The sequence below is a fragment of the Lichtheimia ornata genome, assembly GCF_029851405.1.
Source record: "Lichtheimia ornata isolate CBS 291.66 chromosome Unknown scaffold00036, whole genome shotgun sequence".
Lineage (NCBI taxonomy): Eukaryota > Fungi > Mucoromycota > Mucoromycetes > Mucorales > Lichtheimiaceae > Lichtheimia > Lichtheimia ornata.
In genome coordinates this window covers 1-14438 of record NW_026695356.1, presented here as the reverse complement: position 1 = coordinate 14438, position 14438 = coordinate 1, and the positions used below count along the sequence as shown (strand labels likewise).

At 43.8% G+C, this 14438-nt stretch overlaps 4 protein-coding genes across 4 annotated transcripts; all 4 read left to right on the top strand.

Annotated features, from left to right (window-relative positions):
- Positions 1-1332: 1332 nt before the first annotated feature.
- Positions 1333-3306, top strand: O0I10_007386 (uncharacterized protein; the record flags this gene model as incomplete). Its single annotated transcript, XM_058487403.1, has 1 exon — positions 1333-3306. One exon carries the CDS (start codon positions 1333-1335, stop codon positions 3304-3306), a length of 1974 nt encoding a protein of 657 aa, XP_058341703.1.
- Positions 3307-5879: 2573 nt separating this feature from the next.
- O0I10_007385 (uncharacterized protein) lies at positions 5880-7341 on the top strand (the record flags this gene model as incomplete). Its single annotated transcript, XM_058487402.1, has 3 exons — positions 5880-5955; positions 6045-6232; positions 6295-7341. 3 exons carry the CDS (start codon positions 5880-5882, stop codon positions 7339-7341), a joined length of 1311 nt encoding a protein of 436 aa, XP_058341702.1.
- A 1145-nt stretch (positions 7342-8486) lies between these two features.
- Positions 8487-9920, top strand: O0I10_007384 (uncharacterized protein; the record flags this gene model as incomplete). Its single annotated transcript, XM_058487401.1, has 3 exons — positions 8487-8559; positions 8631-8818; positions 8877-9920. The coding sequence occupies 3 exons, from the start codon at positions 8487-8489 to the stop codon at positions 9918-9920; spliced, it is 1305 nt and encodes a 434-aa protein (XP_058341701.1).
- Positions 9921-11257: 1337 nt separating this feature from the next.
- O0I10_007383 (uncharacterized protein) lies at positions 11258-11521 on the top strand (the record flags this gene model as incomplete). The annotated part of the gene is made up of 1 exon (XM_058487400.1): positions 11258-11521. The coding sequence occupies one exon, from the start codon at positions 11258-11260 to the stop codon at positions 11519-11521; it is 264 nt and encodes an 87-aa protein (XP_058341700.1).
- Positions 11522-14438: the final 2917 nt, after the last annotated feature.

Genomic DNA, 14438 nt, shown 5'->3' with positions numbered 1-14438 from the left:
AGGGAAAAACGTAACGAGCAGGAGTCGTGGAGAGAGGTTGCAAAAAAAGATGAAGAAAATGTACAAAGAGAGGAGAAAAGGGAGGAGGAGTTGTAAGCAGGGATTTCTCATCAATGTAGGAAAAAGTTAGGATGATGAGGTCAAAAGTACTTGGTCCGTCCTTCAACCAGACCAACCCACGTGGACAAAGCTTGGTGGGAAACCCTCTCTTTTGGTTGGTGGTCATGGTACACAAACTTTTGTTCTATAATGCACCATGATTCCAGTAGTATATATAGCCTAGGCCCTTAGCTGTGTTGGTGGTGGTATCATTTCTTTTGTTGGGCATGAATGAATGGATGAATGAATGTAGTAGTAAAAGATGATGGATTTTATCTTCCATGCAAATTCGTCTCCCATCTGCAGTAGACATCTCCTGATCGATTTATCAGCAAGGGATTTTTTTTTGTCATTGTATAATTATATACCCAAGACCTTCTCTCCCCTCCTCAACACGGCTGCCAATAGCGGTTCCCACGATGTCAGAGGAATGCAAGTGGCTTTAGCTCACCCTACATTTCGCAGTGTGCTTTACTACTAGTAGCTCCCACTTCATCATGATCATCGAAACACATTGTCATACCCCAGGTAAAAAAAGGTAATATACACTGTTTGGCTGTGCAAATGGGTTTCTTGTTGTACAAAGCTCAAAACGCCCATCATCTCCCCCACATCAATTGCCATTTTGTCTATCATGTGTCGTGATCGGGCTATTGGTCAAGGAACGAATAACCTAGCAACCTTCAGCACCGACACCATTGCTTTCTTGCAAACCCCACCCACGATCCTTTGGATTCATATGTAATAGTAGTAGTAACGGATCCTATTCCGAGCTGACTGCCGTCCTATGTTGCACAATGATAGGAGTCATGGCAATCATCCTTAATCAAGACAAGCTGTGTAAGCATTCTTCAGTGGATTCCTTCCCATCATTCGTTACCCATCGAGGACCATGGATCAAAAATGGCAAACACGAATTCGTATCATTCATACTTCATCATGCTCATGTACCTGGATCTTTTGTCACATGAAACAGTTTTGACATGGCTGAAACGGGGGTTCTGATGAAGCTTACAGGCACCGACGCCTGCATCAGCATGCATTGCAGATCAATATTAGTTTGATATATAGAGAGAGGACAAGCTACGCATGCGTGTGCGTGTGTGTGTGCACATGTACGACTTTGGCTTAGGTATACAGTAATACAATATCGAAAAAAACCTTTTTATTGACCTGCCATTCGCGTGTACAAACTTCCCATCTAGCTCTTCTTCCCTCTTTCTATTTCTCTCAATGCAGTCGACATTGGAGGCTAATCGCGTTTCGAACTGGACGGTGGCTCTGATGCTGGGTGCTTCGGCTGCTCTACGCAGTGGTTCACAAGGTGGTATCGTTGGCGAACTTCCTTTTTGTGATTTGGTGTTGACCTTGGACACAAAGCGTATAACGAATGGCGAGTCTGGCGAGAACGTCTTTTATGGTCTTGACACCCATTGGGCCCGCATGGTCATCAAGTCATTTCGTTCACGGCGTTTGGAGTTTTCCTATGTGTTGCTTGACGACAAAATGAAGTGTCCCCATCAGCAGTGCGAGAATCATGGTTGTCTTATGGCTCGTGATCCTTTGTATGAGAAGCGGATGAAGATGCAAAAGCGACAAAATCAATCAAACCAATCAAGCACTATGACAGCCTATGGTACCGAGACTTTGGCACAGCCAGGAGATGAAGATTTAAGCGAGATGCGTTCACCAGTGCAAGAGGCAGCAGCAGCAGCAATCGATATGAACGGTGGTATCGGCATTCACCAATCTGATGAGCCAAAGGTAGTGCCTGAGACGGGTTCAATGACTGATCCAACGGGAGATCATTCAGCATCAATTCAACCCAACATGTTGTATGGCCTATGCAAGGACTATCATGGCGACGATGGTGATTACAAGGTTATCCATAAATCATCATGCATCGAGAAAATGACGATCGACATCCGCGCCATTGAGTTTTTAAGCGACCAACTTCGTGAAAGGCTCCGAGGCAAACCGTATCTAGCCGCTCAGGAAATTTGTCACGACATCATTAAGCAGATGTGTGTTGATGTCTTCAACAACAAGAATAAGGACGTGACTCCATGGGACAGGCGTATCATTACACGAGTGACAAAATTGATGGAGGAGTATCCGCATTTGCCAAAAGACGAGGCCGTCAGCGTATGGAACGAGGCTATGGATCGTATTCATTCACGCATACCTGAGATGCTTCGGCGTTTGGGACTCGAGACATTTGAAGTTGAGGGGGTGAATTACTCGATTGACGATCTTTCAGGTGCATTTCTTGTCTATTTTGGTATCAAACGAGCCATAGCCATGTCCGACAGCTTATACAACGACGAATCCCTCATTTTTATGGGATACAACGCCTCCACTGGACATGATGTCATTCGTGATCTCACTGAGGTGCCGTCTCAGAATGTCGATGGTTTTTCAAGCAGATTGGTCATTGAAAGCACTTCCAAAGTACGTGTGGTGGAAAAAGATATCGAACCAAGTCATATCTTTCGTTTGGCCATTGTCCTCGATACCGTTATTTCCGTTGCTATCATGCTGTTGACTTTTATCGGCCCGATGCTTAGCATGTATGGTGCGCGCTTATGGACATCGTCTTACCGTGAAAGTTATATGCGAATGGGTACCACCATGCGTTGGTCGGTGTCGCAAGTATCAATGATGCATTCAGGAACAGCTCGTGATGATTGGATGGTGTGCATCAAACCGGTGAAACGTCGCGATCGCTATGCTCAGACGTTGGGCTTCTTTCTTTTGTCTTTTGCGGCCTCTGTGACTACCATCATCCTATGGCCATTCTTTCATCCCACCCTCGCTTTTCCTTTAAGCACCTTTAGCCGTGCCATTTGCATCATCAGCTGTGTCGTTGGTGTTCCATGGGTTATTCTCGCGCAAACCGTATTCAAGGAGAAGGCAGCTGAAGATGATGACGAAAACAACAAAGAAGCTAAAAAAGGACTATTATCAAAGATATTCAGCATACGTTCGGTGCACTCCGTTATCAACATTGGCTTTGTTTCGCTTCTCATCATTTTCGCTGGCATTGAGGTGGAACGTTCTTGGCTGTATTTATATGTGCTAGAAGCTATTTACGCGTTTCAATGGCTATGCGGTGAATTGACTGACGAATGGGTATACGAAAGCACAGCACTCTTCATGCTTGGTGCACTTAGTGCATTACGATTGACCAATCTTCCTGCATCATAAGCATCATCATCATCATCCTGTGACATACATAGTATCATCATCCCTATATCACCACTTTATTATATACATACCTTTTTATATTCCTTTTGAGTAAAAAGATTCCCTCTTTTCTATTATAATAATGATTTGTTATACCCCACACAATGATCGTGACATAATTGGCTCATTGGTCAAGATAAAGCATTGGTAACTTTATTAGTGGGTTTTGGATACGGGATGGTGTTAGCATGGTCATCAGACTGGTAAATGCATTCGTGAAGCGGCGTTGCCTGAAACATCTTGCATGAGCGCTCTTTTTGGACCCGCCTTTCCTTCTTGTACCTTCGACACCAATTCAGCAAACGAAATCAGCCTGAAGAAAGACACTAGCGATCACAGTCATTGTTGCAGTATTCCAAGTCGGCATGAGGAAAGCATCTCCACCATCAAGATGTCGTCTCGTTATATGCGAAAATGAACGGTGGGTGTCTACTACAGCATGCCGTTCCCCTTTTCAGTTTCTTTGTTCAGCTACCCACGTTTATGAAGGATGATCATCGACGGCTAGCAACAACCAGGATCAAGAGGATGATGGTATCATTGACATGTTCATTTTGAATTATCAGCAGCTTCGTTTACGACTAGTACGTTGCATACTGCTTCTGGCACTATATCCATCCCCTGGTACATCTCACCACGCGATGTGCAATATCTACTACATGCATGCTACGACATGATCCCAGCTTTGGATCGTATGAAAAGCAACTTCAATATCCGTTGTTTGGCTCTGACATCTCATGATGATACCTTTGGACAACATCAAACGTATAGAAGGGTATCCTTATGCACCACCACCAGGGTCCATTCGATGACAAAGTATACCAACACGACCCCACAATGCAACCTATCAGCCATGAGCAACAACAATATCATTATCCACACCATCCTCGCTGTCATCTTCCACCGTGATCTAAGAATTACCTATCAAAACAGCATCTCTTTAGGCTCATGTCAGGAAAGCGACAATATTCCTATACGTCGTAGTGTTATCGATAATGTAGCGTAATGGAAGAATAAACACTTGTCACTTGCATTAGATACGTGATGGAACATGGGAAGTATGAAAGACCAGCGATGTTATAAAACTTTTTAGGAGTGAAAGCAAATGATAAAGTAAGCTGTTATTATTGCCAATCTTTCATCGAGAGAGAGAGAGAGAGAGAGAGAGAGAGAGAGATGTAGTAGTATAGAGCGTGTTGTTGTCTAGGGAAAAAACTGCCTTATTGGTCGTGTTCTTGCGTCTGGTGTAGTAAAGAAGACCCAACGATTTGTTGATTCCATCTGGCACTCATCAAAGTTTATTACCCTAATGTCACAAGTGATATTCTCACGTCACCCATATCGATCGAAGCGGAAGAAATGAGGTGGTGCAATACGTGGGAACAGCTTTTTAAGATCGGATGGGTGCGTTGTCCTTGACCTACATTGGTACATGGCCCCCTTGAGATCATGCATGTTGAAGTTAGTTGGGGTAAAATGTGGGGTTACATGGTGATCCGTTTCATAGCACTGGGTGAGACCATCCCGATAAGAGAAATCCACGCTTGGAGATAAAACCACGGTCGGGCTTTTCTCCCGTACGATAACGTGATAAGACACACGAAGATGTCACATTAGGTAATGCGAGACATAAGACGATGATGATGTATATCCTGTTTTTCCCGCAGATTGTCAAACGCGTCATTTTGCGTTCGTGGCTATTGCACATGTACACATCATGTCATCCTTTTTCGAGCGATCAGCCCAGCATGTGAACTTTTCTCATAATAGCCACCATCAACAAAAGTGCACGGTCCATCATCTCTAGTAGAGCCATCATCACTCGAGAAAATGGAAAAGGTAGAGAGAGAGATAACACAACATTTCGTCATTGAGGCAATGCATTATTGGCCCACTTCGAGGAACAATGGCTGTAGTCAAAAAGTGCCGTGATTCGTTCTGAATAAGAGATTCACTTGTTCGGTGCTTTATGGTTATGAGCCCATCCAATGAAACGATCCGTAGCGGGAGCAAATGGATGAAGGCCAAGAACGTACCCTCCCACCCCATACACTACTCCGCACACATGTGGAACCTTCCTAGACGAGCAATGAAAGGAAGGACCCGTCATTTTTCACTTTTTCGAGCTTGGGAAAACATGCAAATAAAGGCCCTGGTATAGCACCGATATAGGCAATGCATCTCATATTCCCATGTCAAACATTGGGTATCCTTTTGGATCGTGAGAAGGAGTGTGCGAAAACCTGAACCTGGTGTTTGCACACAATGAGTATGATAGGTTTGGCTCCGATCCAATCAATTTGGAAAACGCGAGATTGAGCACATGACACTTATTACCGAGCAACGACATTGCTATCTTTGGCAAGTTGTTGCCAAACCGCCATTGGGTATATCCTGACTTATGGAAAAAGAGAAAAAACGGCTACCCGGGTATGACACCAAAAGGAAGAAAAAGAAGCCTGAGTATAAATACCATCATCATTGCCATTCTTTTGTTCCATTGATTGACCTTTGTCTCGTATACATCCTTGTAAATGTCCATCTTTGACGAGAAGAAAGGCAACGGCGGGTATGCCGCATCCACAGCAACAAATGAAATCATCGTCAGTGGTACGCATCATCATCATCATCCTAACGTACACGCGTAACATCTTCATCGCTAAATACTTACGTATCCTCTCTCTCTTTATGAACAATAGAGGCTGACTATGATTACAAGAACGACTTTCAAGATGTGGATCGATCCAATGCTGGGTCTGCTAAAACAGCATACTACAACGTTGTTTGTGTGATTGCTGGTACCGGTACCCTTGGTTTGCCATTTGCCCTTCGTCAAGGTGGTTGGATTGGTATTCTCATCCTCTTTTTGGCGTGGTTCATGTCCACTGTAAGATATCAAAGACGGCTGTTTAAAGCACGTGTGCTTATCTTATCATTATCTCATTATAGTACACTGGTGTCATCCTTATTCGTTGCTTGTACGCCAAAGGAAACCGACGTCTCTCAAGCTACAAAGATGTAGCTACAGCCTCGTTTGGTGCTATTGGTGGCTGGATCGTTTTCTTTTTCAATGCATGGATCCTTATCGGTGCTCCCGTTTTATACATGGTGTTGTCGGGTAGCAATCTTCAACACTTGACAGCGCATACCGCTGGTGCTATTGGTGATATCCCATGGACCATCATCTCTTGTGCTGTTGTAGCCATCCCATTTGTGTTTGTAAAGAGCATGAAGGAAATGGCATGGATGAGCGCATTTGGTGCCGGTGCAACTTTGGTTACCGTCTTGATTGTTCTTGTGGTTGCATGTATCGACAAGAAGAGCTTACCTCCTGTTCACCATGACAACGTCATTTGGGACCAATTCCCTATCGCCTTATCTACCATTTCATTCAGCTTTGGTGGTAACGTCATTTATCCACATGTCGAAAAGTCTATGCGTCGTCGTCAAGATTGGCCAAAGGTGGCAGCTGCTGGTTTGGCTACATGTGCTCTCATGTACTTTTTGACAGCAATCCCAGGCTACTACATTTATGGTGATACCGTGCAAAGCCCTATCTACAACAGCATCCCAGAAGGCGTTCCTCAAATCATTGCCATTGTGCTTATGACTCTTCACGTGATGTTGGCTGCTCCCCTTTTGCTCACCTCGTTTGCACTTGATGTTGAAGAAATGCTCAACATCACAGTTGAACGATTCGGCCGTGTACTTGAATTCGTTATTCGTTGCAGCTTGCGTATCGGTATCATGGCCGTCGTTGGTGTTATTGCATGCACTGTGCCCCACTTTGATTTGCTTATGAGCTTGATTGGCTCCTTCTCCAACTGTGGTTTGATCTTTATCTTCCCTGTGGTATTCTACTTGCGTCTTACTGGTTTCCGCAACAAACCCATCTATGAGCTCGCCTGGTGCGCTCTTATCGTTTTGCTTGGTATTGTTGGTCTCGTGTTCGGTACCATCGATTCCATTAGAGGTCTCATTAAGGCTTACCAATAATCTTTGACATCTTTCCTCCCGCAGCCATTGTATATATGCTGACCATACCCTTCTTCCCTACCACTATCAACTATTGTAAAAACAAAACAACAAATGAAGTATAAATAGCGTATTCCTCATTTTACCTAATATAAATCAAATGTTGGCATAGCTGGATCACATGATGGTCAAAGCTTCAAAGAGTGATGTTTGGCAACGTGAGGCATCGAGATCATCTCCATGGCAATAGGTTGCCTTGGTAACGGTAACCATAATCGCAACTTTGCCTGTTGTATTTTCAATATCCTTTGAGTGCTGAGCTGTTATTGATATACTATAGGCTTCTACTTCTTGTTAATAAGCTCCCTAGGTAAGTTTACGGTTACAATGTGGTCAAAAAGTTGATAGGTCATATGGATTAAGGTCCGGTTGTCAAGCACTATCAATAGCTGGGAAGCATTTGCCTTGGCTAGCAACGCGACACCGCCATAACGTAAAAGCAGCTTGTGAGTCACGAAAAAAGTGGGGATGTCTGTGATTCGTTCTGAGTCAATTGTACTGGGACATCCAATAACTTGGCTGAAAGAATGTCTAGAATCGGAAAAGTCACGGCTACCACTCCGCAGTGGAACCATTCAATGTCATGGCCGTGAAGATCATTATCATGTCTTCAACATACAAGTCCTAGGTTATGGTATCAACGAGGATTTGACAGGGTTGTTTGATCTACCTCTTGTCACATGTTCTCGTCGATTGGGTAACCACCGTGAGAAACATTGTGGGAAAAATCCTTCCCAAGAGGATGTTGTGTCTTGCTTGCTCCGATCAAAACCGATCGTTTAGGGTGGATTTAGCGTCCCACCTTTATGACATTGGCAAACATCATCTTGTAATCTACAAGTGTGTGGATCTAGAATACAATGATGGTATCTTCAATGTTGCAACATCATGCTTAAAATGAGGGCAATGGCATATCAAATCATCTTCTTGTACAAAAACCGGTAACTGTGATCACCAGATTAGGGTACCTCCCGACAACTTAAAAAAAATTAAGTCAAGTCGGCGAAAGAAAAAAATGATGCCGGGTATAAAAACCTGTCAAGCCTCTTTGCGTCCCAATTGATCCGCTTCAGCCAGCACGCACTCGTCTTGCACCTTCCCCATTCATGGCTTTTTTTGGCGAAAAGAAGAAAGGAGACGATTTTGTCCCACCGGCCACTGAACAAGTCGTTGCCACTGGTATGGATTCCAACATCGATTGCATGAACCTGTTGTATGGATTATTTATTGTTTTCTTTTTCATTGAGCAGATGAAGACTACGAATACCAAAGCGAGTTTCAAGATGTGGATCGAACACACGCTGGCTCTTCATGGACCGCTTACTACAACATTGTGTGTGTGGTTGCTGGTACCGGTACCTTAGGTTTACCCTACTCCTTGCGTCAAGGTGGCTGGATTGGTATTTTGATTTTGTTCCTGGCTTGGTTCATGTCCACTGTAAGTCACCCATGAAATGTATTATAGAAATGTTTGCTTACAAAAATCCTTGTTATAGTACACCGGTGTCATTCTTGTACGATGTCTTTATGCAAAGGGCAATAAGCGGTTATCAAGCTACAAGGACATTGCTACTGCATCATTTGGACCTATTGGCGGCTGGGTCGTCTTCTTTTTCAACGCATGGATTCTTGTTGGTGCACCCGTTTTATATATGGTGCTTGCTGGTGGCAATTTACAACATCTTTGTGCTGATACAGCAGGTGCTATTGGTGATGTACCATGGACAATCATTTGCTGTGCCGTTGTTGCCATCCCATTTGTGTTTATCAAGAGCATGAAGGAAATGGCATGGATGAGTGCCTTTGGTGCAGGCTCAACGTTGGCTGTGGTGCTCATTGTGTTCATTGTGGCATGCATTGACAAAAAGAGCCTTCCTCCTGTACACCATGACAACGTCATTTGGGATCAATTTCCTATCGCCTTGGCAACGATCTCTGTTAGTTTCGGTGGCAACGCAGTGTATCCCCACGTCGAACAATCAATGACACGCCCTAAGGATTGGCCCAAAGTTGTATCTGCAGGCTTGGCTACATGTGCTTTTATGTACTTTTTGACGGCTGTACCATGTTATTTCATTTACGGCAACCTCGCTGTCAACCCTATCTACAACAGCATTCCCGATGGTGTCCCTCAAATCATTGCCATCGTGTTGATGACTCTTCACGTGCTTTTGGCAGCTCCCATTTTGCTCACTTCCTTTGCACTCGATGTCGAATCCATGGCTAACATCACCGTTGAACGTTGGGGTCGTGTTCTCGAATTTATTTTCCGTGCTTCTTTCCGCATTCTTCTCATTTGCATTGTTGGTGTCATTGCATGCACGGTGCCCCATTTCGATTTGCTCATGAGCTTGATTGGCTCCTTCTCCAACTGTGGTCTTATCTTCACCTTCCCTGTGGTCTTTTATTTGCGTCTCACAGGTATTCGCAACAAGCCCATTTACGAGCTCGCTTGGTGTGCTCTCACTGTTCTTCTTGGTATTGTGGGTCTCATCTTTGGTACCATCGATTCCATCAAGGGCTTGATCAATGCTTATTAATAGTGCCAACAACACACATGCATTTCCTCTCGTAACCGTTGTATATATGCTGATCAATACCCTTTTCACCATCTCTCTCACTCGCTTCCTCCTCGCTCCCTTCACCATTTGCATATTATAGAATACTTCACTTACATCACTTACACAATACAAATATCGCATTATTCAATACTTCAATGTCGGGCTGATTTTCATTAAGAGTGTAGAGGTGATCAACTTCTTTTCATTGTTGTTGACGCTGTAGAGTGATGCCACATGTATTGGGTATCGTAAGGTTATTTACTATTATTAGGGATCATGCCTGCATGCTGCTGAAAGTGCATACGATAGGATCAGCTATGGCATTGCAAAGAGATGAAAAGCATACACATTGTGGAACAATGCGGAGCAACAGCCAGGGCCCGAGCGGGAAACCATAGCTCTCCTTGGTTACATCAGTGCCCTTTGTTGACAGCTCTTGTCACCATAACACTTGTTCTCTTGTGTAACAAAAACACACAATCAGAGACACTCTGTAGAACAAGGTGAGCGTCATGTGTTCGGCTTTGCTCCCAGAATTGGTCAATGATCAATCTTACATTGACAGTAATAGCGTGTTGTGCTTTCTCATATGCAACACATACACCATCCTTAGTCGCACGATCCATCCAACATCTCATGTTGATTGCGCATCATCATGTGATACGCCACACTATTGTTGTGATATGGTTCGAGTTACTTTTTCTTGTGCGTAGAATAAATTTCTTGTGTGGTGCAACAGCGACCCTATAACATGCATCTTATTATACACCTGAGCTAGGGATGAATAACGGGTTGAATTTTGCCGCTGCATGGTGATCGGTTACCGCGGATGTGTATGTATCACTATGTACTTGCTCAATCATCGGCACGCATCCGAAACAAGATTTTGGGTAATGCATGCGAGCGTCTTATGATTTATCTTTTCCGCACAGAGATTTGACACCTTTGTGGGGGTTTATGATCACATCACGATTCTGTGCGGTTTTCCTTTCTGTATTTTGGGTGCGTAGTTTATAAACATACACAGTTAATAAAATGACGACCAAAGCCAATGGGAAGTGAGCATGCAAGGAAGAAAGGAGGAACAAGCATTGTGTCACCAAAGGTGCAATGCCACGTTATCACGGGATTACCATTCATGACAACCCAAAGCGATTTGCCATCCTCGGATCTCCCTCCGGTGCAACAAACATACGAAAAGAAAAAACAATCACTGGGAACTCTTTGTGTATATAAAAAGGCTCTCCCACATTTCTTTGTTCATTGCCATTTATACAATACGCCAATCTACTACTGTACTTTATATTCCGTTCATCATGCAGCCCACTCTTGCTATGCTTCAATGCTGGTTCCAATCCTTTGCCCAAGCCTTTGAGCATCGTCGTCAGCAAGATGTCGACGGCTCTGGCGACGACATGGATGAAAAGAAGGCACAAGCTCTCACGGACATGGCCAATGCTAGTCTCACTCTCTTTGAAAAAACCTATGTCTCATTCCCAGAGTTTGTCAGCAATGATGACTGCTGCTGCAACTGGACGCCACAACCCACACCATCAACTTCTTCCTCCATTGCATGCTAGAACAACAACAAAAACGATTACCATCAACTCATTTTTATCATCAACAAAGGTCCCATTTTGTCATCCAAAGTAGGCGTCCTAATAACTTGCATCCATCTTTCATTGTATACTGCGAACACACACACACACACACACACACACATACCCTCTCTCATTCATTTTCTTATTGTATTTGTAAATTTATCTCGTCTCTCTCTGTATATTTATTGCTACCATTATGCCATGAACAAAGAAGGAATCTAGTCCCAGAAAGTTTTGGATGTACCCGTTTCGGTCACAAGTGTTGTTTACAGGCATATTTAAATGGCTGTGCATCATTACCTTGGTTGGATGTTGATTCATCATATGCTGCTATTACAATGCGTGTAAGAATACCATGATCGCGTGCTCACAACTGCTACTACGCAACCCTGATTTCCCCAAATTCAATTCCAACACTGTCAGCAAATAGCCTCTTTCTCTCATTCTCCACTGTTGGCCCCATTCAAGTACAACCACAAGCTGCGAACGATTGTCCTGCTTCAACCCATCATGTCAATCCTATGAATGCCTTGATCCGATTGTCTTTGGCTGAATGACAAGTCCATGGCGTGTACACAGCGTTCTTGTCACTCTTCTACAACGCACAAGTCTCTTGACACAACACACGCTCTTGCACGCTCCTCGACCACAATCAAGCGTAACAGCATTCATTCCAGCAGTTGCTATTAGCAAGGCCTTTGCTCATTGCCTCAAACAGCGTTCTTTATTTGCAGCAACTTGCCTTACAGCCTGGTTTACCTGAACAGCAGATAGTCATTGTATAGAAGCAGCTTCGTTTATGCATAGCAACTTGGTTCAATACATACGACTTATTGTGGATATGGATATGGATCTGAATATTGGTTTGCTATATGGGGATGGATGGAAGTGTATACGTTGTCTGGTTTGGTTCCCTTGGCCCATTTGGAACGTGATGTCTATTGTGGATGACGCGCTATCAGCTATCAGCTATCAACTACGCCACAATACAAGTAACCTTTAGCTGGTTGAGATGTGATGGAAAATGACCAAGAAAGGGGATTGACCAACAGATGGATGGAAAGGGAAGCATGTCAGCCGCAATATTGGGTTTACAATGGTTATGGATGGATGGATGAATGAATGCAATCAAATGCAGTAACGCGAACCCTGGAACGTTGCTTTGGTTGCTTGGCGCGTCATCAATAGGAACGATGAATCATGCCCTATGCATACGGCTGCAGGAGGAGGATGGTTCGGATGGAATTGAGGAGAGGGCTTGTGTCTTTGACGAAAGGAGATGTTTCACAGCTATGGATGATACTGGAATAATACTCGAGCCAAAGCATACAACACCTATTTTGCAATCATGGATGAGGGGTGATCATGACGACAGCAATCAAGTATAGTATGACACAATTATCCCTAATGACTCTATATGTTTTGCCCGTATGTATGTACCCTATTCAATTTGGCTATATTGTTCCCTTATGTATCATGTACGTACATCGTCCACAATACCGTGTCTACGTGTTCTTCGACTTTTTATTGAAAGATTGGATTCAGCATAATACTTTGGGTATCGTACGATCAGCTTAGATGTGCAAGGGGCGGATCACTTGGTTGTTTTCTGCATTGAAAGAGGAACTGCAAACGGAAAGGTGGAAAGCGAGATATCATATATATGGTGGGGCAGGTGTTACACAGTAGGTTACACAAGTTGGTTCAGGAGTGGAGTTGCATAATAACTAATCGATCGATGTAATCAGCACAGACCTAATAGCTTAATTACGAGAGCTGTTCTCAATCGAAGACTTGAGCAGTGGTCATTCTTATGGAGCTAAGAGCATAGGATATTGTTGAGGGTACGTATAAACAGTAATAGCTGTAGCAAGCGGGGTGGCATGGAGTGCACGAATTGGAGCGAACAGGAGGAACAAAGAGACCACTCTTCTTCACTTCCACTTCACAAAAAAAAGTAAGCTTGTCTCCATTTACAAACTACAACGCGTTAATTGCTGGCATTCCTTCCAATGTACAGCGTTCATTGGGGTGAACATGTGGTCAATGGCGACACTTTCCAGTTGCAGACATTCAACAACAAGCACGCGCGCGATCTGCCCATGACTCAAGCTTCCATTGCAATACGACATGTACGTTCAAACGCTGCATTACTTTATTATTCAAGTTGGACATTGAGATACTAAAGTTCACGTGTAGGTTGCTGTTCTCTCGTTTATACAAGATCCAAAGGGGCCATCGTGTGTCGTGTGTATTCTATTCATGGTTGCCATCAAGGAGACGTCCCAACACATTGTTACCTTGGGTATGTCGACATGAACAGCGAATGCTATCCTTGTTACCTTACATTGCATTTACTGTAGCTTGAATACGTTGGCTTATGGTACCTGTGGCAGCAACAACAAGACATTGATATCAAAAGCAAGAATGCTGTACGTTGGCTCAATGGTATGCATGGCATTGGATGTACAAAGCAAAACATGTTAATTAACGAGCCTTGCAATGAAACAGCAGCAGCACCTACTGGATGGCATGGAGAGACGGTTTCTATTTGAGGCAAAGATGCTATTTAGAATACCACAAGGTAAGAGTGTTCATTATGATGGGATTGGTTGGATTCAAGTGGACTTACCAAATGCCATACAGTGGCAGAGCCTCTTTCGGCGATACTATTATTATCAAGGCTGCACGTCAAGGATGTCATTGTATAGTACTGTGCTCTCCTGGGGAATTTTGGCCCGGAAACAGTGTGACTCAAGATGCGATGGCAAGGCCAATTTGAAAAGGCATCCGCTGTGCACACGGCCTCCATCCAAGTACGGCTATTGATTTCCTTGCCTACAGAGAGAAGGTGGATATCTCTTATGATGCCAATTTCAGGATCCAATGAGAGTAT